The following is a 26,388-nucleotide window of genomic DNA, read 5'->3' as shown; positions in this document are numbered from 1 at the left end:
TTTTGTTTTAGTTTAGGGGTCGGTTGGGGTTTTTTATGATCATTTTGAATCTTAGCACTGCTGCAGGTGCCCTGAGACTGCTGTTGTGGGGGTCACCATCTTTGCAATACTGTGAAAAAAAGGTTATTATCTGTAGTGATGAGGAAAGTGGTGCGCTCTGGAAAGGGATGCTAGGAAGGTATGTAAAGACCCAAAGGAAACTGGCTATGCAAGGAAACCAAAATCATCTTTTGTCCAAAACCTTTTTCGCCCCCAAATGTGTTAGGAAAGTAAACTAACAAAGGGGACCAACACAAAACAGAAGTCAAGATCACTTGTAGCTGTAGGTGGAGAAAAAAAACCCAGCACAGAATATTGTATTCCATTTTATCTCAGCTTTAAATAAGTGGAAATGACAATATTGGCTAACGATTCATTTACCAATTTCGTAAGCATTCCATGTGATTAGGATTGTTTCAACATTTTTTACACAGACCTGTCAAAACATTAAGGGGACATTTTCAAAGAGATGCACAGGTTGGTGATTCAGTTATACAACTCCACCACCAATGTTAATGAAAGTTGGGGAGGAAATTCTCCATATAATATTGGAGAGAGGTGTTGAAGTCAGAGTACTGGAACCAGACTTAGGAAGATGTGAGTTATAATACTAAATCAACACACACTTGCAGTTTTATATGCATAATATACAAACAGTGAACAAATAATAATAGTGTCTCCAATACTGACTTACTCCACAGCCTTAGACAAGTCACAGACAGGGGTGCTGGAACAATTTGTATAGTGGGGGTGCTGAGAGCTATTGACCCAAACTATAAACCCTATATATGATGGAAACCACTTCAAGTCACGGGGTGCAGCAGCACCCCTAGTTCCAGGCCCTATGGTCACAGACTTTCCATGTCAGCTTCCTTATTTGTAAAATGGGGGTAACAACATTTAGCTACCTTGAAGGGATATTGTGGGTATTAATTAATGTTTATAAAGTGATTTGCAAATGGAAAGCTCTATGTAACTTATTTTTAAAATGTACTCCTCAAGGTACAGCTACACTTCCAGAGGTAGGCAGAGTGCAGACATTGAACTCCCAGCTGGCACAGGTATGAACAGCAGCGTAGACCATGAGGCACAGCTTAGACGAGTAGAACAAAGTGCCCTAGACATCTGAACCCCTAGAGTCAACATCCTATACAGCTCTCTACATGCCCAAGCAGTGCCTCCCACATCTAGACTATTTTTAGCAGTGTAGTGTCCCACTGCCAGAGTCTTTCCCCACTACACTGAAAGGCTCCAGTGAGGGGAGGTAGTGGGGAAAGGTTCTGGAAACAAGGGAAAGGCTCTGACAGGAGGGAGCTACCAGAGCTTTTCCCTGCTGCCTGAACCTTTCACTGCCATGTGTAGCTACACACTGCAGCTACAAGCTTGGACCTAGCCTGCCTTTCACTGCAGCATGTAGCTCCGTGTGTAGTGCCAGTACTCTACCCGCTGTAGATATAACCTGTGTTTCGCAGCCTCGGAACAGACAAGAGCAACCATTCACAAAGTCCTTGGAGAGGATCTGACATTTAAATAAATAAGAGAGTCCAGCTTCAAATGGAAAAGGAGTACTTGTGGCACCTTAGAGACTAACAAATTTATTTGAGCATAAGCTTTCGTGAGCTACAGCTCAGTCTCTAAGGTGCCACAAGTACTCCTTTTCTTTTTGCGAATACAGACTAACACGGCTGCTACTCTGAAACCAGCCTCAAATGGAACTGGGCAAGAGGTTCTAACAGAAACACCAGGCGGGAGGGTAAGGAAAGCTGTTTTAAACATGTATGTGAAATACCTGGGTCCTGATCCAAAACTCATTGAAGCAAAGCAGGTCCTTATGTGCTGCATTAAATAATTATAATGTGTTAGTTTACACTTTATATTACTTGGAGGTATATTTCATTAACCATTTAGGTTTAAGGGGTCAGAAATCACTGCCAGGCATTAACATATTATTCATTAGTACTACTGGGAATTCTAGGAAATCTCTGTTCTAGAGTCAAGGAGTCCATAACAAGAAAAGTCATACAATGTCATAGCATCTGCACTCTCATGTGCATGCGGATTCATAGGTTACCTCCCATCGTAAAGCAGGCACAAGCTGCAGAATATGCTGGGCTTTATGGCACCAGAGAACATAATCACTCTTGAACCAGACTAAAAAGAAAGCTACAGGGTGCCAATGAAGTTGCCCATTGGAAATGGATCTTTGACTCTTCTTACACTATAGGAGAAGTGGATATATAGAAGTTCACATAATAGAAGGAAAAACTGTTACACTGAGCATGTAATGAAGGAACAAAGGTTAAACTATACAAAGACCATTCATTTTCTCCTTTTCTCTTACTTTTAAAAAAATACATATTATCCTGTAAACAAATTCACGGCACAAAATTCATTTTGGGTTGAAGGATAGAGAGTAGTACATCCAGAAAAGTCTAGCATTCCTAGTACCATATGTGCAACAAACTAGATGGGCAAAGTTTTGGATTAAGAACATTTTAAAATCTTCATTTTTATTGGAACCTTTCAACTATTGTATTACTATATTTTTCCCTCACACCCTAGTAGCCTGAAGGCTCATGAATGTCCATAACCTCACTTGCAGGATTAGAGGGCCTGAGCCTGTTCTCATTTACACTGGTATAAACCACTGAAGTGAAGTATATTACACCAGTGTAAAACTGGTGAGAGAGATCAGAACAAACCCAGAAGGAATGAATGGTTGACTTTAAGGCATTGGGCTAGATTGTCTACTGAGATTTGGCTCCTTGGCTTCTATTGTGACTCTCACATTGGAGTTGTGGGGCTTATTTAATGTTTGGTAAGCACTGTTTGCTGTAATTCTCTCTCTCTTTCTAGACACTGCTGAAATAAAAAAGCCTTGGGTGAAAGGCAAAATATCATCATCATCAATAAGATGAGTAATATTAGCCTATGCCTGTTTGCACCTGTTAATAGTTCATTATCCTTACGGAAAAGGTTTCCTTTCTTTTTCTCCTTTTGAAATACATAGTTGTGGAGTTTATATTATTTATAAAATACAATAAGCAAAAAAATTAAAACCAAAAGGTAGCGTGCTCTCAATAAGGGCAATGGTTGACAAGAAGGCTGAAAATCTCACAAGAGGAGCTGCAATTTTGCAGGACCACACGTGCAGAGCAACTGATTTAGTTCAGCAAGCTAATCTATACAAAATGTATGAACTTCCTTTCTTATGGTTGTATCTTAAGAGGACTCTATAAGGTTATCACCATTTACTCCTCTCTGCCAAAAATAGCATATTGTACTTTTAAAACTAATTTAAAATAAACTCAGGCATTTGTTTCCACTTGCCTTTGTTTCCATGTCAACAGTGCTATTAATGAATGCACCATTCCAGGAAATGTCAATAAGGAGCAAAGAAGAATGAACAAGCACTAAAAACTTCACACACGGTACATACCCCTCACAATTATCTCACTTTAATAAAAATAGGTGAGGTCACCTACAGCATTAACAAATGCTTGGTAACACATTCTGACCCAGATGATTTTTCACAGTTCAATAACAACATGTTTGAAGTTTTCACTACAAACAATACACCCATAGGAGAGACCAAGTGTGGGTACAAGAGAAGCAACCAGCAATTATTGTGTTGACTTCTGTTACTTTGATCTCTGGGTCATGACCTTTGCTTTCTTGCAATCTTCAAAGCAGAGACTGTAGGTGAAGTTATTTAGAATGCACACTGTTTTTCAGGCCACTTTCTTTGTGTTTCCTTTCTGGACTAGAATATTTTCTGGCTTTCCTCCTTCCCCTATATTTTAATATACGGCTCTTAATGCCCAGTTATCCCACACATACCCATGAGCTGCTCTCCCCGCTTCCCGCCCCACAACCCCCCAAAGTATTAAAGACACTATTTCTTGAAATAAACTTATGTAAAAATGTAATGTTGGCAAACATTTTAAACAATAGCATTTCACACAAAAAGGAAATTGAACTCACATTTAAAAAATATACATAATCTTCACAAAAACAAAAAACACTCTGTTCCAGCATTTTCAATAGTGCTAGTTGAGAAATAGCTTTTCTTCCTAAAAAAATTTCAACAGAAACAGAATTTTTTTTTTTTTTTTTTTTTTTTTACAAAAACAGTTTTTTAAACACATTCAACACCATGGATCTCAGAGGACCAGGGCCTTGCTGAAAGAATAATTTCATATGCAAAATTATGCATATAACATCCCACATGTATTTAGATATGCTATAACTTTTAAAAAATTACATTAAAATTCATTTTTTAATTTGTGCAACTAACAGCACTTTAGATAATTAAAACTGAAAAGCTGAAAAATATATTTGACTTTTCACCACTGGATTAGGTTTTTGTAGGGTTTTGTTTGGTTTAGTTTTTTGCTTTTTGCATTTCCATTCAGCTTGTTACAACAAAAATAGTTGATAAAACCTTGATTTCTAGCCATTTACTTTCTGGTTCTCACACATCTGTAGGATGCAGCAATGTTCAGGTTGCAAGCACCAGAAGGTTTGAATTCAAAACAAAAGGCTCTGGTGTGTGTGGTGTTTTGTTTTTGTTTTTTAAATTTCATATAGGTGTGTCAAACTTTTTCTCTTTTTAAAAAAAAATAGGGCAGAATTTTATAAGGCACCGAGTCCTATGAAACTAAATACTCTGAACTCTGACTGACTGGAATGGAGGTGAGTATACTATGAATTTTGCAAGATGTGTCCCTTCAAATTTGGGCCTCAACTACCTGACCACAGCCCTTTGAGCAAAACTTTGAAACTCTCACCTACCTATGTAGCTACTGAGTCAATTTTCTCCATAAAGCAGTAAGCATAATAAGTATACATACCAAGACCTTTTGCTTATAATACTGTCTGGCACATTCTAGAGATATGACTACACTGAAATTAAAAACCCATGGATGGGCCGTGTCATCTGACTTGGGCTTGGGCTAATGGGCCGTTTAACTGTGGTGTTGTTTAACTGCAGTGTAGACATTCAGTATAAGGCTGGAGCCTGGGATCTAGGCCTCTGCAAGGTGGGAAGGTCCCAGAGCTTGGGCTGCAGCCTGAGTCCAAATATCCACACTGCAATTAAACAGCCCCTTAGCCCGAGTCAGCTGACAAGGGCCAGCCATAGATGTCTAATTGCTGTATAGACAAGTCAAGACTATGGGGATGTGAACTGTAGAATGGTCTAATATGTTGTGCTCTAACTGCCCTGTGTAAACCTTGCTGGTGTGCACTAAAAGGTCACTAGTTCACATTTATGTAGTCCCATTTCAAACAGGACTACAGTAACACAAACTAAGTACTTTTGAGTTCTCACCAGCAGGGTTTACACAGGGTAGTTAAACTGTGACACTTCCAAGCACTCTACAGCTCATACTCCAGTAGTTAAATTACAGCACCATGCAGACAAGCCTAGTTTATGAGATATAATGAATGCTTATGGGAAAGTACCAGGAAGTTTGCATGTCAGCTCCAGAGCTATATGTTATTTAACTACGGAGTAAGCTATTCGCTTTAAAACTGGTTAATTAAAACTGTTTTTATAGACGCAAAAATGCAAAAAAAAAAAAAAATCTGATGGGGGGGGGGGGGAACATCAGTGTTGCAGTTTTCAACAGATAGATAAATCCAGTCACTTCACATTTCTGACACAGTGGTTTGCCACACTGTGACCTAAAACTACCTTGACCTCATAGAAATCAACATTTTGCAGTGAAATGAAACAACAGACATGCTTGTTTTGATGTATGGCTGTGTGACATATTATAAATATTACATCACATAACCACAGAGATTGTCAATCAATAAGATTTTTTTCAGACAGCACTAAATGAACCATGGGTTCTTGCCTCTGAATGGCTCCTTTAAGGTACTACTTTTGCTTAAATGATTAATAGCAGACATATTGTCAGAAAGTGTACTTAAAGTGAAAAACAGTAAACTGTAGAAATATCATTCATTTTTAAGCAATTCTCTAGTGAAAATGTCACATAAATTTACATAGAGACAGCACTATCAGGCTTTTTGTAAGCTGGGTATTAGGCATACCTTCCACTTCAGGGTGAAAGTGATGGGAAAATATTTTATAAAATCTAGGCCACGTTACTTAGTGGAAACCAAGATGCCATAGCTATGCTGAATTCAAAAGTAGGATTGTTAGAAGTTAACATCTTTAGGCTAAACATACAGTAGAAACTATTCTCAAAAGTTGGGAATACTGAATATAGAACGTTTATACTCAAGAGAGCAGTGCCGCTGCCAACTCCACAAGAAAATTTCAACCAACTACAGTACTACCAATAAGCCACTGCTCCTTCCAAACAAACCTCCTTTCAGGTCTCCTATCCTTTCTACTGCATGTGTTGAACTATACCTCCTACATAACACTTTTGATCGTGTAAAGATACAATCAGTGTTTTCAATATCTTAGATAACATGCTGAAGAAAAAGCTCAGTTTCTCACTTGGATAGATAGCTTACTGACCATGCTTTTTGCCTCTTGTTTAACTCAACAAAAGGGCCATTTTCAGTCAGCTAACATGGAAAACGCCAGTATTCTTGGTCTGAAATCCGGGATCATATTTGACTGGGGCAAAGAAGCTCAGACGACAACAAATAGAATTTTATTATAATGTCTCACTGCCAGAGGGCAGCAGCTATGAAGAATGATGTCACTTCAGCAGGCATTCCACAGAGTCTTGGATCTATATTCAATCACTGTGATCACCAATGACAATTAACCTTTATATTACATTTTGTTCTTCAAAAAATATACCTATTTGCATATAACTAATTCCCAGATACATTTCTGTAGGACTACACTCAAGAGGAGACACTTTACCAGGCTTCCACTTCCAAGTGGTTCTTGTTAATTGCCAAACTACCTTTTGTCTAACTCTGCTCATGAAAAGACATTCAAATGTCACATGGATATTTTGCTTATTTCAAGACTCACGGTTTGACTCTATGTACTGACTGCTCTCTCTTTGAGCAGAGAAGTGTGATATCTAATGTATTCTTAATTGATTCTCTGTATTCTTCTCTGTATTCTTAATTGATTTCTTTTGAAGTATGTTGAAAGAAGCAAGTCCTCATAATTCCTTTGCAGGAAAAAAGAACGTAGATCTACAATAAGCTAATGATTTGAATCACCAGATTCAGCCACCCTTACTCACACAGTGAGTAGTGCCTGGCTCTGGGCTGGACTAAAGAGAGCACGTAAGCTCACAATTAAGTTCATCTCTATTTAAGAAAGCACTTAAGAACATTTCACGAATTTGCGTGTCATCCTTGTGCAGGGGCCATGCTAATCTTCTCTGTATCGTTTCAATTTTAGTATATGTGCTGCATGTTTCACTTTAAGCATGTGCCTAACTGCCATTGACTTCAGTGGGACTTAATAAGCACATGCTTATGTGCTTTCCTGAACCGGGGCCCCCTGCCAGTAATTCCACTGAAATCAGTGGGGTTATTCAAATACTAAGGCACTACACACACAGCAAAATCTGGCCCTAAGGGAGTCATCTTTGCCTAAAGAGTATAGGTTTGTTATTTTGGGAACATGCTCTGGTTTTAGCCATCTGACTCTATCCAGCATTAAGAAATGGATGCATCTTATCATATTTGGGAGCTAAGATACTAACCTGTACCTCTGGTAGTCATCCTCATCCTTGTCCTTGCTGACCAGTTCATTTGGGCAAGCCATGTTTCCTAGTAAACTGAGATATTCCAAGGAGGGCACCACATCAGCCAAGTGATCCAGCAGGCTTTCTAAATCTGTTATGTGTCAAAAATTGTGGGTTAAGGATTCAATTACATTAATGCAAAAAGCATTTATAGTTGCACCACCACTGATTTAAAAATACATTTCAATAACTGGCAATCAAATTTACTATGACCCTCAGGAAGATGTCACATGAATTGTTACAAAGGCAAATGGGGTTAAATTTAAGTCAGGTTTTCGGCACAGACTGAAAGAAGTTGGCTGTTGTGTCATTCTTTTTTCCTTCTCTCTTTTCCATGTAGCTCACTGCAAAACATGAAAACTTTGACAAAATGATGGATACTGTGTGGTAAAATGGTTAGCCATTTCTGGAGCCATTAAACTTTTCCAACTTGGAAACAAACAGTTATTTTCATAGCACATTCATCACTAATACATTCAGTCCACTAGAAAGTGAATTAAAAAAAAGGAGTCAACCCACAACAAACCGCTTTCACTACAAGAATATAAATGCTTTGAGTGTCACAGCAATGCATTCATTATTATTCAATTTGTATACATGAATAAATGCTTCACTGAAAACAACTTAAAAACCCCAGCGTTACAACATGAGGTATACATCGTATACCAAGTGGAAATAAACTCTGGAAACATCATCCAAATGGTTGTATAGTTGGGTGTTGATCAGGCTTTTCCTCACTATATAAATATCTCCACCTTGGATACCTTAAATGAATATGAAAATGAGATTTAAATATCCACTGCAACATGGGAAATGCAAGTTAGATTTAAGCAGCACAGCACAGATCAGATTGAACAGGTGCTGGGCTGTTGATTGAACGAAGAAAAAGTATTCATTTTATTAACGTACAATATAAAAGTTCTTAAAAGATTATATATAATCTTATTTCTTTCAATTATATACAAGAAAATGCTGATTCTCAGGAAAGAAGCTGTATGTACTGTGGCAGAGCTCCAGCCTTGTCCCCGCAGCTTCCGCGCTTCCAGGCAGTTTATGCTAGCCTCAGAGGCTCACTGCGACCCTCCACAGACCCCTTCTCTCTCTAGGGCCAGGGTTACAGTCTACTGAGCCCTTTTCATCATAAGCCAGCAAGAAGGTCGGTGAGAGAACTCCCACAGTCTCTGTTATCCCTATGGGCGTATTCAAGAAGAGTTTAGCCTCCTGTCCTGACAGGGGCCTGTCTTCCCCTCTCAGGGGTTGTTTCTGTAGTGGCAGGTTGGGAGGAACCTGGGCCCGCCCTCTACTCTGGGTTCCGGCCCAGGGACCCTAATGGCAGCAGCTGTTGGCAGCCGACCTTTCACTGCCAGAATTGCTACATTTCCCTGGGCCACTTCCTAACAGCTCTCCCGCCTTTCTCTCTTAAACGCCTTCTTCACCCTTACGTTAGGGCTCTCTTTCCAGTGGCTTGAGGGTGTCTTCATTACCCAGACCTTCAGCCACACTTCCTCTCCTCTGGCTCCCTTTGACCTGACCGGAGTGAGCCCTTTTATAGTATCAGAGGGGCCTTAATTAGAGTCAGGTGTTCACATTAGCGTAACGGCCTCACCTGACTCTTTGCAGGTTAATTGGAGTCATGTGTCCACTCTAGCCTGGAGCAGCCCCTGCTCTGGTCAGTCAGGAACAGAAAACTGCTTATCCAGTGGCCAGTATGTCTGCCTTCTACTACTCTGCTGTACCCAACTAGCCTGGATCGATCACAGTACATATATATTATTTTTACCTTAAAAATTGACTGGCTTTGACAATAGTGACAATTATTCTAAAACTATTCAAGAACAATTCAATGTTCTGTTCTCATCCACTTCTGCTACTACAGACAATTTTTTTCAAAATAATCCTCAGTTCACTTTTATTGCTATTATTTATACTTGATTTATGTTTTTGTATGATCTTTGTTATTTTTAGATGATGGAGTTTATTTTATTTCTTCACCTCAATGTCTTAGAAGCAGCAGCAGCAATAGGCCTGGAATGTCAAGAATGGCTTCATTGTTAAAAACTCTTCTTTTGTTGTAAACTTAATTTCTATTTTACTTCTCATGTGTATAAAAGCTCATGCTGATAATTATCATTAAGATTTTTTGTATGTTGATAGCCACCAACTCTATATTTATATTTATGCTCTTTTCCATAGACTCTTAAGTATCCTCAAATACTCTGCATAAGAATGGGGAAAGTGGCTACAGAGAGAAAATTAAGGCAGACGACAAGGGTGTCACTTTTTAACATGATACAGCAGAGTTAAGCCTCACGTATAGAGGATTATGTTAGAACTATCAAGATAAATTCAGCAACCATTTAAAAAAAAGTGGAAAGACTCCAACTGATTTCAGGGGGCAATGGATCAGGCCCTTAGAAAAAGTGCATTATTGTAACAATATTATTACAAATCCATCTTTTTCTGCTACCCAAGCCTAACCAAGACATAGTGGTAACTTACTCTGATGCCTCTGGACCCCTGATTCACAGATTATCCTTTTGGAGGAGATCATTCATGGCTCTCCCAGTCAGTACATAACTGACAGAAAGAAAGCACATTTTGCTGAGGTGAAGTACTTACACATTAGCATTGAATTTAGAGAGTCGTCAGACATTGCCAAGGGAAGATCACATGATTGTTTGAAGTAACCCTGATCCAGGTGCAATCCTGTTAATCTTCTGTAGGACATCTCAACCTACAAAGATGTTCCCTGAAAGAGGTGCTTTAGCACCACAAAAGTTAATTATTTCCATTTCTTTTCCTTAATGGCAATCCCAAGAAGTTTGCTATTAAAGATCTGACCTTTTATTATAGAAAATTCTTAGTATTGCACAGGTAGAAAAGATCTTCCTTTACAGAGTGAGTGAGCAGAATTTTCTGTCATCACTTCATTAAAACGTCTTGTGAAGCAGAAGTTATTCATTTTTCAATCCTTAGAGCTACTTAAAGAATGCTGAATCAGGTTGGGACAGAAGTGTTCACTATAAATCCAAGTCAGCCATGAACCATATTACCGAAAGTATTTAGGTGCCTAACAGTGCAGAGAGGCACCTCTAGCAGGATTTACAGAAGTGCTTCAACAGGTTAGTCACCTAACTTCCCTTGAAAGTCAACAATACTGACATGCCAACTTCACTTAGGCACTCTGGTAAATCCCACAAGATGCCCATCTGCACCTTTAAGAATCTAAAAATATGGCCACAAGTATCTAGATTAAATGTGAGCACCAGACACTGATCTTTACTTTTAGAAGAAGAAAAATGTAGGTTCCTACTCAGCAGAGAAGGAGAACTCATAACCAAGACGAAATCAAGAAGACTGAGGTGCTTCATGCAAATTTTGCTTCAGTGTTTACTAAAAAGGTTAATGGTCACCAGATACTCAATACAATTAATGTTAACAAGGGGGAAGGAACACAACCCAGAACAGGGAAAGAACAGCTTAAAGAATATTTAGATATGTTAGATGTATTCAAGTAATCACAGCCTGATGAAATTTGTTCCAGTTACTTAAGCAACTACCTGAAGCAATCTTGAAACCATTAGCATTTATTATCAAGAACTCATGGAGGACAGGTGAGATCCCAGACAACTGGAGAAGGGCAAACATAGTACCTATCTTTAAAAAGGGAGGAGCTGGGGAATTATAAATGTCAGTTAACTTCTATATGTGGAAAGATACTGGAACAAATTATGTAAAAATTCTTAAGAACCTACAAATCTCAGTTGGGGGCTCAAGGTCCTACTATAATATAAATAATAATCAATTATCTTTCATCCAGAAGGATTCCAAACCACTTTTCAAACCCTGGGCTAAACCCTTGGATCTAAACTCCCAGCCAGTGCCTTGCTTGTTACACTGTGAAAGAAAAATTAGAGTTCATTTGAAGCCAGATACCATATCAAAGCCTGCAGAAGAAAATCCACACTATTCCTCTGCTGCAGTCAACTAAGAGGATGATAGGGTGATAAGTAACAGCCAGCATGGCTTTGACAAGAACAAATGATGCCAAACAAACATAATTGCCTTCTTTGAGAGAGTTACTTGCCTAGTGGATGGAAGCAGTAGACATATCATCTCGAGTTTAGTAAGGCTTTCGACACAGTATCAGATGACAGTTTCATAAGAAAACTAGGGTAATGTGGTCTAGATTCAATTATTATATAGTGGGTGCACAACTCATTGAAAGACCATATTCAAAGAGTAGTTATCAATGGTTCGCTGCCAAATGGGGAAAGCATATCTAGTGGGATCCCACAGAGGTTAGTCCTGGATCCAGTACTATTCAATATTTTCATTAATGACTTAGATAATGGAGTGGAGAGTATGCTTACTAAATTTGTGGATGGCACCAAGCTAGGAGGGGTTGTAAGCACATTGGAGGACTGGATTAAAATTCAAAACAATTTTGACAAATTAGAGAATTGGACAGAAATCAACAAGATGAAATTCACCAAAGATAAGTGCAAAGTACTTTAATTTAGAAGGAAAAAAATCAATACAAAACCACAAAATAGGGAATAGCCAGCTAGATAGTAGTACTGCTATAAAGAAGTAGGGTTATAGTGGATCAAAACTGAATACAAGTCAACAATGTGATGCAGCTACAAAAAAAAAGCTAATATCATTCTGGGGTATATTAACAGGAGTGTTGTATGTAACAAATACAATGTGATTTTCACACTCTATTCAGTCCTGGTATGTCCAATTCTGCGCACCACACTTTTGGAAAGATGTGGACAAATGGGAGGGAGTCCACAGGACAGCAACAAAAATGATAAAAGATTGAGAAAACCTGACCCCTGAGGAAAAGTTAAAAAAAAAAAAAAACTTGGGCATGTGTAGTCTTGAGAAAAGATGACTGAGGGGGACCCTGATAACAGTCTTCAGATATGTTATGGGCTGTTATAAAAACGGCAGTGACACTAGACAAACAGCTGCCAGGTATGGTTTAGGTTTATTTGGTCCTGCCTCAGAATGGGGGGTGGACTTGATGACCTTTCGAGATCTCTTCCAGCCATAACATATCTATGATTTAGAGATTTTAATTTTGCATGTGAACTTCCAGGCAAGCATGAAGGGAATCATACAGCGATTCAGTTGATAGCCAGTTTTATGTGACGTCTCACCTCATTCTTTATTGAGATATGCATTATTAGCAGTCTTTAATTTACCCTGTTCCAATGGAATGGATGATGGTATTCTATGGGGTTTTTTTTATTTTATTTAAAACAGTAATGTATGTAGCACCACAAATTTTCATGGTGTTTTATAGAAACATGGAGTAAGACACATTCCCTAACCTAAGAAAACCCCTAAAAAACTACTTATTTACAGAAAAGTGGATTTTTGGACAGTAGCAAGCAACATCTGCTGGTAGCACTTCAAAAGAAATGTGTGGAATAGGATGGTAAAATTTGAAAGCCAGAATCATTTATGTTAGCATCTGAGACCAAGTCATTACTAAAATGATTATGCCTTAGTTCATTAATTGAACTTCTGCTCTCTAGGACTCTAACCATCGCACACGCACCCATGAAAAATAGCCATGAGCCCATCACATGGACAGATTTCCCCCCTGAACTAGGAGACCCATCCATCTACTGTCACAGATTATTCTTTGCAAAGTATGTTGAAGTCACGTAGGAGCTTTCTCGTGATTGAGTGCTCCCCTGAAATGAATCATAGCTCATGATGCCTCAGTGCACTGTTTCATTAATTGGCATATCATGTGCTCATTATAAAAGATCAACACTAGGCCACCAAAATAATACATTAAAATATCTATAAGGTTGTGTTGAGAACAGACAAAGTAAGCAGAGTCAGAAGTGGGAGTGAAAATCCATTCTCAGCTTCCCCATTGTGGTTTATTATTGCAGCCCAGAGGGTGTCATCATGGTGTGATCTGAACCAAAGAGCTGCAAAATCCTTCTATAGCACTTTAAGACCACAATTTTAGCTCCGCTCTCTGTGAAAAGTAAATCCCCCATTAAATCCATGGACACTATTAGAGATTATTTTTTGATGGGTAGACACGTTGGTGCTGGACTGATGGAGTTTTTTTTATTTTTATGTACATTTTGACTATTTAGATATTTGACTACCTACCATGTGCGTGTGTGTAGCCTGCAAATGTGAATACCACCGTCTCCATCACTTGAAATCTGTTTTTAAAATATCTCAACTATGTCAATTAAAGTGCCTCAGGAAGTATTCACCAGTCTCCTTATTCAGTAGTATCATCAATCATACCAATAGTTTATGTTGTTCCTAAGGACACTTACCAAAAAATAAATCCTCACCAAAAAAAAAAGAGCTATCTGTCCCTTTATTTTATTCAAATTGATTAAAGATACCATAACTGTCAGTACACACTAAATGTACAAACATTATACATGTGCATACCTTCCAATCCCAAAGAAATAGATAGAATAAACTTTTTAAAGTATGCTCTGTGTGTACACACACACACAGGCATACTTAAAGTTTATTCTGGATCTAGAGATATTCCTGGTTCCTGCAGTATTCCCCATTTTAAACTCAGGGAATATCACTAGAATGAGTAATGTCTCTAAATCTTTTATTGTCTGCTCATTGTGCATACATTGACATAGACAAAGTATGTGCATACACATTGTGTACCACCCATTGTATAAACGCACACATGCACATGAATAGATAGTTTTTATTCTACTGATAAAAATCAAACAACACATTTCAAGCTAGGCACAACCAAAAATACCTTCTTCCTATCTCCCTTTCACCATCCTAACAATATTGTGCTGTCTGCTGTGAAACAATCAAAGATACTTATATTCTTTTCTACCTAACTTGACTATCTAATTTCTCTTCTGGTGCACATCACCATAGTATCTAAGCACTCTTTTATTCAACAGGAATAAAGTCCAATAAAGTGCCAAGACTTCACTCCTCCTTAATGGTTGCTGGGTCAGTAGTGTGTATGTGTATATGTGCACGTGTCAAAGAGAGCTCACTTCTCTTCCCTCTCCTTTCTTTTTTCTTAGTAGTTGTGACTGTAAGAGTGACTGTAAGAGTTGGATTAAAGAGTTCTGAAAGTGGCCAGGTTTGTGGTCACTTTCAACTCCTCTGGAAAGGAGTTGCACAGTTTTTAAAACAGCCACCAAGAAAGCTTGGCCTCTCAAGTTTTAACTTGGAGACTGACAGCTTAATTCCCTATAGAACACAACCAATGAGGGATGTTGCAATCACAGAACAATAGGCATACTTTTAGTTAGCTTGATCTATTAAAGAAGGACCTCACAGACAATGACAGATATCCTGATTTTCTCCTTAGAATTACAGAAATGTAGGACTGGAAGGGATTTTAATAGGTCATATATTTCAGTCCCCTACACTCAAGGAAGGACTAAGTAATAACTAGCGTTTCTCTAATAACTATTAGGTGTTTCTCTAACCTGTTCTTTAAAATCTTCAGTGATGGAAATTCCACAACCTCCGTAGGCAATTTATTCCAGTGCTTAACCACCCTGACAGTTAGGAAGTTCTTCCCAAAGTCCATCCTAAACCACCCTTGCTACAGTTTGAGTCCTTTGCTTCTTGTTTTATCCTCGGAGGTTAAGAAGAGCCTCTTCCCTCCTCTTTGTAACCACCTTTTATGTACTTGAAAACTCTTATGTCCCCTCTCAGTCTTCTTTCCCAGATTAAACAAACTCAATTTTTTAGAATCTTCCCTCATAGGTTTTTTTCCTAGATCTTTAATTATTTAATCAGTTAACCCTTATCATGGGATCACCCTTGTTTTTTACCCCTTTTATCCTTACCCAGAGACTTTCAACCAGTCCTCCTCCTATTTCCATCTCAACCTCAGTGCAAGTGAACACATCTTAGTATACAGACATTTAAGATACAGATTTGATTTCTCCTCTGTGTGCCCGCTTGTCTCTCTTTTGTCCTGGATATAATTGCCGATGCTCTCCCCAGATTTTGACCCTTCTCCCGGGTCTCCATGTTTTTGACTCACCTGTGGACTTTTTTCTCCTGCCCCCACAGAACCTAGTTTAAAGCCCATCTTGCTACGTTAGTCCGCCTTTTTCCAAAGATATCTTCCCATTTCCTCTTGGGAGTGGTGACCATGATTCTCCCAGCCTTTGGGGGTACAGAGCTTCTCCTTCTCCACCTTTGGGGGCGATTCCTCATCCTTTGTTACCAGGGCAGCATAATTGTTCTTCATCACTATGGTGGGTGGGTTGGGAGCAGGGAGGGAGAACCGCCTGCTGCCAGAAGTAACCAGCAGGCAGGGTCCTCCCTGTGACAGAGCCGTATCCTCCTCTCCCAGTGGTGTGGCAGCAGTCCCCTCTAGATGGAGATTGCCATTAAATACCCATATTCTATGGCAAGACAATGTAGTAAATGGGGCACCATTGTGTTATGCTATTGGCAGCTGGTGTGATTCAGGAGATGGGCTGCTGCATTGTGGATCATTTGGAGCTCCCACATTTTAAGGTCAGTGCAGTCATTCCCAATACAATGAGCTGCGGTAATCCAGCCTGGACATTATGAAGGCCAGACCTTGGTCTGATAGCATGCTCTGCTCTTGCCAAGAGCAGATAGAGGAAGGTATATTTGGCAGCTGCACCTATCTGAGCATCCAGAAGCAGTGAGGAATCCAACTCCTAGGCTACAAACCAATTTGACTCTTTGAAGGCAGGTACTATGGTGACCATTTACCTCTTCAAAACATTTCTCTTTTCCCTCCCAGCTTCCAGTTTGTCTTGCTCAGGCTTTGCTTCACCCATCTCCCTTCCATCCACCTGCTGATCTTGGCCAGGCAACAGTGCTACAGAGACTGAAATAGCAAGAAGTAGAGCTACACATTATTTACATTTGAGAATGTGATTGCTTCAATTTGTTGATGATCAGAAGAGATTCAGGAGAGATTCCACAGGTGAATGGTGTGGTACCAAAAGGGAAGTTAACCTCTGAAAGAGAGGCGATGGGTATGGCTACACTGAAGCTGGGAGCATGCTTCCCAACACAGGTAGACAGACAGGTGCTAGCTCCACTTGAGCTAGTGGGCTAAAACCAGCAGCATAGCAGGGGTGGCAGCTCAAGCTAGCTGCTGAAGTACAAACCCATCAGGACCCCCTACAGTATGTACTCAGGTGGCTAGCCTGAGCCTCTGCCCTTGCTATCCCTCACTACACTGCTATTTGTAGTGCACTAGCTCGAGCAGAGCTATCACATATCTGCCTGGGCCCACTGGGAAGCAGACTCCCAGCTACAGTGTAGACATACCCTACGTGCAGTGCTAGGTATTCGAGGTGGGATAACCACAGAACTATCTAGTAATACACGAGTAGATATACTCCCTGTCTGGGTGCAAAATGACATCATCCATCAGCAAAAATGATGCCATTTCTGTTCCATCTTCTGATCTCAAGCCTGACTGGCAGAGGTACAGAATCTTGGCAGCAGACAAGGTGAAGCTGAAAATCGTTCTTTGCTAGTGGTGTATACAATTTGTTGAAGATAGAGGGTTGCATACAGGCAGCAGTTTGATAGGCCCAGGGATAGCTTCCTTAGTACTGACCAAACTTACTGCATACTTTGGGAGCAAGTGATCTTCCAAAGTGGCATTTATGCATCTCTGTGTAGGTAGATTCCCAGGTGTTTTTCACAGATATGAAGGGCATAGGTCTGAGCTAAGCTTTCTTGTGGTATTTCAAGAGTCTCTTGTTGTGAGCATGAGACAAAGACTGGCAAGAGGGAGCGATGTTTCTAATCCTGGGCTCAATATACAGTTCCTTTTGCCTGGAGAGCATACCCTGAATCCAGGTGATCCTTCTTGTCAAATAGGATGACCATTCTTCAGGACATGTGATGCCTTCTTCTTCCAGGGTAGTGTGACATTAATCAGGATGGATACAGCAGTTCACTATCCTGAAGAGTTCAGAGAGCCATGATTTAATGGCTGCTAAAGTATTCTAATCACTGCTCGGGAACAGGACACATAATTTTTAGGCTTCAAGTCTACCTGCTTCTTCCACAGATTTGCACCATTAAGCATTTCACTTCCTTCTCCTCTACTCCATGCACCACTGGTCATCTCAGAAATAAAGTGGATTGTGAGCATTTCCCTTTTGGAAGGATAGACCGATTCCTGTTTTATTCTAGATGGGTCTTCTTCCCATTGCCATGTCATAGATTCATAGATATTTAGGTCAGAAGGGATCATTATGATCATCTAATCTGACCTCCTGCACAACGCAGGCCACAGAATTTCACCCACCACTCCTGCGAAAAACCTTTCACCCATGTCTGAGCTATTGAAGTCCTCAAATCGTGGTTTAATGTACTTTTCCACAGTTCTACTGCACTCTGGCTTCTAACATCAGTGCAGTCCATTTTAAACTGATCCCCTATGGTACTCATTTCAGTATGCTATTAAATATCCATGGCCCCTTGCAAATAGCCAAGTAAAGGATGTACCAGTTGATGTGCTGCAGGAGGCTCACATGAACCCTCATTCTTCAAATGTGCCATCCAAACTGAAGAGAAGGTTATGGGAGGTCTCCTTCCTCTGTATACTGCCAAATCTTCCCTGCCAAAGAGCACCTATCTATAGAACTCAAAAATACTTCCAAAGAGCATTTTTTCCCCCTTCTCTGCAAGTTCAACGCCCTCCCCCCTGACTGTACTAACAAATTTTGTGTACGTCCTTTGTTAAATTACTGGCTGCATGCTGCAGGAATGTACACTGGTATATGTAATTCCTTATCCCATTGAACAGCTGAGTTTTCAGAGATACACCCGGAGAACTAACCTTCATAATTTAAAACCTGCATTTTAAAAAACTGCTTCATGGACAAAACCCTGCTCATCTTACTCGCAATTACTTTGAGGGACTGTTCACTGGACTAAGGCAAGCAGGATTTGGTGCTATATATTGAATATCATTGTAATTCTAACAGAACCTCTTTAAATCGCACTAATGCTATTTCCTTCTCTGATTCTGTTCATTTAGTCTTGATTCAGGAGAGTGTCCTCCACTTGGCAACAGGGGAATGCAGAACTACACAATCACTGATCTGGCAACCCACACTGTACACCCCATGCGGGGGGAATGCTTCATCAGATTTTGTATCATGGATAGGATCAGCGAGAATTTTTTGGTTTGTGCTGTGTCATAGTGTGTTTAATCAAGGTTTTACTGTAAAAGCAAACAATAAAACAAAATAGTTGTCTATATCCAACCCTCAGGACCTTGCCATTAACCAGAAACCCAACCAAATTAAACTAGTACAGAGGTGATCTTTGGAACACAGAAGGCTGCAATGGCAAGTTATTCGGACCCCAAGATTACACCTAATTTTGCTCATATGTTTTCAATGTTTTAAATTTAAAAAGTCAAAGATAAATGTGTGCAGCTGTAATATTTGCAGCTACTTTTTATGTGCCACAATACAGGACTATAAATTGCTTTTCTGTTTGCATTTACTGTAATAAATGCCTGAGCAGCTTTGTCCTTATACTGCCATTACAAGGAAGGAGCCTCCATGGTCTATGCTTCAGAACTCTGCAGGCTTCATTTGACTTCAGGCCACAGTTTGATCACCCCTAACTTTGGTGACTATAGGCGTGTGCAAACACACACTAAAACATTGCTTCTAATAGCACTTAGCACATGCTTAAGTACTTTGCTGGTTACCGATGGACTTAAGCACATTTTTAAATGTCGTACTGAATTGGACCTAGGTTTAGATTGCCTACATCTTTTGGGGTTTTGGGGTAACTAATGGGAAAGTCATAAATTCAGTGACTGACTCAGAACTGTACATGCGCATCAGCTACCAAACTGTTCATATTGACCAACCGCATTAACAGATCACTACATCCGAGGAGTTTTTTTTGTTTTAAAAAGAGGTATCCAAAGTATTAAAAGTTTATGCTGTTTCACTGCATGCTCTATTCCACTAGAGGTCAGCCTGCAACAAAACCCCAAGCAAACACAGGAGCTGCTGCATGCTGCCAGCATTGACATTATTTTCTTTCTCTATTTTATCTATTAAAAAAGATTCCTTCAGAGCCATAACTTAGATCTCACTCTAAAATGGAGCAACAGGAAGATATAATGGTGCATTTCATTTATGAATGACCTATAATAAATTACTGTGAAGTATTCCAGGTGCCAAGAGAGAGGCTGCTTTGTCTGCACATGAACTATATTTCACATACTTTAATTTGGCTGACACATAAAACTCATTTGACATTTTGCAGGTATTTCTTTGAAAGGATATTTGGTTCTTGTTGAGCGTTAAGGTATGGAGGTGAGGTAACCTGGGTAACCGAAGGTCATTTCCGAGGAGATTGTTGTCCAAGATCAACTCTTCCAGGCAACTGAATGTTTTTAGTCCTTCTAGTGACCTGCAAACGACAAAGACAACAGGAAAAATGATACTCCATTAAATCAGAGAGGCCATTATGAGCTGAAATAAATATTTTAACCTTCCCTTTCAAGAGAGGGAACAGTTTTGGTTTGGCCCTGTCAGGAGAGTGAATGACAAGAATTAGTGGCAAGGGGAATGCTGGCACGGCAACACATCCTTCACATGCTGGCAGGATGAAGGATGGGGGTCACTTAGTGAGTAGCCAGGATCCAAAACAAAAGGCTTCAGATACGGGGCCTGCAGGATGAATTTGTCAATGTCTTGTGCCTTCAGGCACCCAGCCTCGCCTGACCCTAACCTCCATTCCCAAGATAAATAACTCTGTCACAGTTCACCTTCATTCCCTGGACACAAATTTAAGTTATCATCCATCATTTCTGCCAAGAAATATCATACCCCAACAACAAAAATACATACAACTTCAAGTATCGTTTCTTAGCAGTTACCTTACTTGCAATTATAGGAAAAGCTGTGGGGATTTTTGTTCTTTTTTATTAACTACTTAATTTGGTACTGCTTGCATCTCTGAGACCAACATAAAATGCTTCATATCTGCAGAATTGCTCCAGACACAGAAGCCGTATGCTTTGATTTTAAAGCCTACTGCCCCAACCCAGGGTTCAAACTGTAGAAAGCAGTTTTAAAAAGAAGAACTTTACAGCATAAAAATGCAAATGCCAGGTATCTGTAAGAAACCACCACCCAGTTAGGAAAGTAGAGGAAGATATTTACGAACTAGCTTCCCTGCTCTGCTAAAGCACTTATTCCAAAGTTAACTCTTAATTTCATAGGCTTGCACATTCCTAAAGGAGGGAGGTAAGGGGAGAAAAACCCACATTAATCAAGAGAGACAGCAGGTTATATGGAGCAAATGAACAGCCACACATTCACAGCTCATTCACCTACCAGACACCTAGAGAGATGCTGAGATTGCATGACTTGACAGCTGATCTACTATGCCGACCAGTGGGAAGATCATCACTGTATCTCTTGCCTGTTTTATAAAATGTGATGAATAAGGGAGATGCAGTCTACACTATTCATTTTCTAATGACAATTATACTAGGGGTATTTTCCCCCTTCCACTCCCCACCTCTTTCTTTGTTTCTTTGCGCAAAGATCCATTAAAAAAAATAAGGTGAGCCTCTTAGAGAGAGATATGGAACATGTCACTAATGGAGGAAAATGCAGCAGTTAGGATGAAATGCGATTTTTTAATTGCGTGGATTAATTTAATGTCCACCAAGTCAACAAAAACCCAGATGCTGCTTCTGTAGATGCATCACTGCCTCCCCCATTGCCATTATGAAGCACAGTCAGAGGGTGCAAATTGAAAATTCTTATGTGGGAAGTCAAACCTGCAACCTTCAAACTAAAGTTTAAGGGCACTGTCTACTAGTTATAAATATTCAAAAGTAAAAACCAGCACTCAAGTACTTAAACAGCACCTTCGGTCTAAGGCTCTCACAGGACTTCAAACACTTACACTGCATTATCTGAGGGAAGTACAGTTAAGTATCATTAACCCCATTGTACTTATGGGCAATTGAGGTACACAGAGGTTAAGTGAATTTGCCCAAAGTAAGTCATTGGCCAGGTCTACACTATAACCTCTTGCTGGCATAGCTATGCCAGTCAGAGGTGTCATCTCTAGCCCACATAGCTGTGTCAGCAAAGGCCCCCAGTGTAGACGTACAGCTTATTTTATTTGTTTGGGGGGTTTTGTGGGGGAAGGAGCAGGGAGGCGGCTGGAATAAGCTATCCCAGCAAAAGCAGTTTTGCTAGCATAAACTGCATTCATACTAGGAGCATTTTTTGGGTATAGTTTACTGGCATAGCTATACCAGCAAAGCACTCCACACAAACCTGGCTTCTGCCAGGATCAGGATTAGAACCCAGAGCTGCCCCAATGCTTCTGCACAAGTACCGGTGAAAGAAAAGCAATCTAGAGGAGGTAGGAGCTAATTTATTATGCTGTTATGATTTTTAATTTGTTTATTTGACAAACCTAGTTTAGAAAATTCCCCTTAGCACTCTTTACTATCTAAATAGCTAATAGCGGAGTATAGCCAACCCTCACTTTTTAATATAAGGCTTCTGCTTGCCAAAAGGAGTTCAAAATAGACCACTTCTCTGTCAGCGCCACAGAGCCTTATGGGACGCTAATAGACCCTATGTGAATAAACATTGCTTGGGTTCTGGTCAGTGTCAGCATCAAATGCACATTGTTCCTGAGTTATGTTATGCAAATATAATGCCCTTATCATGAGAATCAGCAAATGGTTGGCAACTGGCAAGGAGAAGAAAGCATACATCCAAAACTGCTGCAGGGGAGGCATAAAACAAAATGACAAGCCATGAAGTGGGACAAAGGCCCTGAAACACTAGAGGGAGTTGCCTATTGAAATGGCCTTTCTTTCTAAATCTTAGGCTGCGTACAATGGTACTAGCTTCATAGATGAGTAGAGAAAATTGTGTGTAAATCCCCTTACACCTGTCTGGTTTTGATAATTTTTGCCATGTAATGTTATTAACTGCTCAGTTAAAAAGGAGCTGTGTTACACAGGGGGTTGCTTATTAATTGTTGTTTTCATGTCATCAGCATGGTGTGCACTTGGTGATTTAATCAGCTAAATTCAGAGCCTAGGGACAGGGCAGGGATTGCTACAGTGCAGAGAGGCTGTAGACAATTAACATAAATTTACATCCGTATGTTATTTTGCTATTCACAGAATTATCAGCTTCCCCCCCTCCCATCCCCACTAAAGAATCAAAAAAGAAATTCATTTGAAAGTTGTTGAGGAAACAAGGAAGAAATTTTGTTTGCTATCATGAGTGATATCAGTTATCAAATCTATATAAAAGTGCAGGTGTATCCTCATCATAATACATAAGGGGAATGTCATCTAGTAGTTATATCCTGGGACTGAAAAGGATAAGCTCTAAGTATGATCTCCAGAGTCAATTTGCTGCTTGAACTTCAGCAAGTTACATAACTGCTGTGTGTTGTGGTTTGTCATCTGTGGAGTGGGGAGAAAACCTCCCTACGTGACACACACGTATTGTGAGTCCGAACAGATTTTTGGAAAACGTTCTGAGGGCCCCAGGTGACAGGTGCCATAAAAGTACGACATAGAATATTACCCTTTCAATGGAGTGCTAGAAGGAACACATTATCGTATTCAAAATATTTTATTATTAACATACCCAAAAGTGAAAGGGTGAAAGAGACAGCAAAAGCAGCAATTATATCACTGTGAGAAGAATGGTAAAAAAACAAAACAACAACAACAAAACCTAGACACACAGAGAAAGCTGGAGGAATTTTCTGAGAAACAGCAACATCTTAAAATGAAATCTTGGATGCTTCCTCATAGTTCATAGCAGGGGAGCAACTCCCATCTTGGTCAATTAACAAACACCGCCTCACCACCACAATAGAACCAGGACATAAGGGGTAGTGGCAGCTAGCTCTTTTCCCTAGTTGGTTTAGAAAGCTAATAAGCATCACTGAATTGTATTGCAGGTTGCTTTTTCCCTGTTCTAATGACATGAAAGCTGCCCATTATCTCACCCACAGGTACCATCTCGGTTACCTCATTGCAGGGCTCACACTCCACTCCCAGAGGAGAGCAAGTGCTGCCAAGAGATTTCCATTGCAATTTCTGAAGTCACATCAAAATGACAAAACATCACAATGTATTCAGCTCTGCCTGATCTGTACAGAAAGAACTTTAAGTTTCCACTGTAATTAACCCTATCCTCGTTAAGATAATTATGATCAAGCTCCCTGTCACAGCTAATATCACAGCATCATTGCCTATGGCTCATGCTTTGCCCTCATTAGCTTACAAAAACAGTGCGCTAAACAGGCAACTGACTCCTTCTGCAAAATGACTTAAGATGTTCTGTAACCAGACAGTAAATAATCCTTTAGAATACAAAGGTCTCAGCAATGTCCTTTATCCAAGTCCTTCAGCTAATCAGTCTGATTTCTCCCAGCTCGCTTTTCCATAATTCATTCATGATTTCCAGCAAAGTTTTAATCATAAAGGAATGTCATTGTAGAGATTTTTCTGTGCATAAGCACAGTAATTGTCGACTATGCTATTTTATCCAGTCCCTCTGGCTTGATGTGGAAATGGATTTGGTTACACTGAAACTAAATAGCAGCTCCTCTTATTGGTAATATTTGACTGTGCATTCACAGGATTTTGAGAGAGAAAAAAACAATGTTATCTCATCCAAGAATGACCAAACCTCCATATTATGCAGTTGTCCTTGTCCTGAAATAACAGTGTGCTCAGAAGTATATTTAAAAGAGAACATGCTGCCTTCTCTCTCTTAATAAGACAGCTGACTCGTTCATAATTACTTTTCTTCTGGTTTAACAGGAAAAAGAGAGGGCAGTTAACCATATGTAAATGAGAGAGTTTGGCTTTTCCCTTGAAATTGATTTGAGCTCTGGTGACAACAGGTAGCCATTACCAGAAGTTAAAAACAGAATTGTTAGGAGAGGAGAGCTTGTTTAAATCTCTCTCTCCTGGCCTTTCTAATTTCTTAGCAGATTTAAAAAAAAAAAAAAAAAAAGCAGCAGCCCACACTGAGGCACTAATCATAATTTCAGTATTTAAATTAAAGAAAATAAGACTGATTTGCACTTCTATAGCATCAACTGTCCAAGGATCTTAAGGCATTTTACAAATGTTAACGTATTAAGCATCACAAAACTGCTTTGAGCAAGGAATCGCCATTACACAGAGGGTAAAACTAACGGAGAGAGAGAGATTAAGGGACTAGCCCCAGTTGACACTCAACAATTCTCAAGGACACAAGGGAACAGAACCCAGGTTTCCCAACTTCCGGTCCTGCACTTTAACTACCACCACCACAACAGAGATCCATAATATAAACGGAGACATTTGTAACTTGATGTATCAAATTCACATAGCGGGATTCAGCAGAACTTTCTCTGAGTTTCAGTTCCCCCTATTCTGACTCCACATTAAGTCTCACTTTCAGTTCCAATGAACCTTAAAACCTGAAGCAAAACTCAACCAAAACAATAAATCCATTCCCAGCACTTGTGCGACAAAAAGGGGTTTGCATGAAACTTTTAGCTAGGTTTACAAAGCTGGGCTGAACTCCATATTCAAAACCATACCACAAACCAGATGCGGCTGCCTGATTTTCAGGTTTTATTCTGGACTTTTTTCTCAACTACAAATACAATTTAAGAAAAATCCAACTAACAAAGATGCCTCTGGGTTCAGTTCTAACGCCAAGCATCTTCCCTCTCTTCATTCAAATCCCTCTTTAAATCACGTCAGTGTCAGCTAAGCTACAGTGTGTTGTTACAGACCCATTAATGATGAAAATTAAATCTACAAAATCTAAAAATTACCTCTCCCCCTATAATTCATAGCAGCTTGTCTGTAGTTCACTCTCTCTCAAGCCAGGTTTGCACTTAAAATGTTTGGTAGTATAGTAATGGTGCCTATGGGTGAGATTGATATTTTTAAAACTTTTGTATACCAGCAAAAGCCCTAGTGTAGATACAGTTATACTGGCAGAAGAGTGCTTTTGCTGGTATAGCTTATTTTATTTGAGGACATGGCATAAACTATATAGCCAATATAAACCATGTCTACACGAGAAGCGTTTACCAATATAGCTATCCTTGTATAGCTATACCAGCAAACCTTTTCTAGTGTAGGCCAGGCCTCAGTATAGACTGTAATTCCCCAAAGAACAGGGGCCAGGTCCTTGTGGTCCATACACAGTGGTGGCACTTCAATAATAAATGCCATCTTCTCTCCAAGATCGCTGGGGCTGTTAGCACTGAGGTTGCTCCCTCAATCCCTGGAAGACTGCAGCATGCATCACTCCACTTGAGGCAGTACGGTATCTGGATGGAACTGTTTCCAGATTCCTCCCATTGGACCAAAACCGAAACAAGGCCTGTGATGAGTGGTGGAGAAAGGAAGAAGTGAAAGGGGAGGATGGGCAGTGACCACTAAATAGCCCTCCTCCTAAAGAGAGTCTTCATGGAATTAGATTTGCATACTACTTGCTTGTGATACTAACATACAAAAATCACAGGAAAAATTGGAATTGACCCTTCATCCGCAACTGGTTGCCCCATTGTATCCAAGAAGCTGTTTTACTTACGGCACACACTC

General features: G+C 39.8%; 1 protein-coding gene and 1 non-coding gene across 6 annotated transcripts in view; both read right to left on the bottom strand.

Annotated features, from left to right (window-relative positions):
• Positions 1-26,388, bottom strand: part of LRMDA (leucine rich melanocyte differentiation associated) — a 938,688-nt gene that overhangs the window by 397,857 nt on the left and 514,443 nt on the right. For all 5 annotated transcript variants that reach the window (XR_006292079.1, XM_027829745.3, XM_043550614.1 and 2 more), the window contains 2 exons: positions 20,057-20,183; positions 7,698-7,837 (listed from right to left, as the gene is read on the bottom strand). Coding sequence is in view for 4 of the 5 variants with exons in the window: in XM_027829745.3 (XP_027685546.1) it covers positions 7,698-7,837; positions 20,057-20,183 (267 nt within the window). In the remaining variant the exon portion in view is untranslated. The remainder of the gene's footprint in view (positions 1-7,697; positions 7,838-20,056; positions 20,184-26,388) is intronic.
• On the bottom strand, positions 7,308-7,411 carry LOC114021244. The gene has a single exon (XR_003565882.1). It is a non-coding gene; the product is annotated as a U6 spliceosomal RNA (small nuclear RNA).

This window comes from Chelonia mydas, chromosome 7 (genome assembly GCF_015237465.2).
Source record: "Chelonia mydas isolate rCheMyd1 chromosome 7, rCheMyd1.pri.v2, whole genome shotgun sequence".
In the NCBI taxonomy this organism is placed as follows: Eukaryota; Metazoa; Chordata; order Testudines; family Cheloniidae; genus Chelonia; species Chelonia mydas.
Note: the sequence above shows the minus strand (reverse complement) of the source record. Positions and strands in the feature narration are given on the sequence as shown.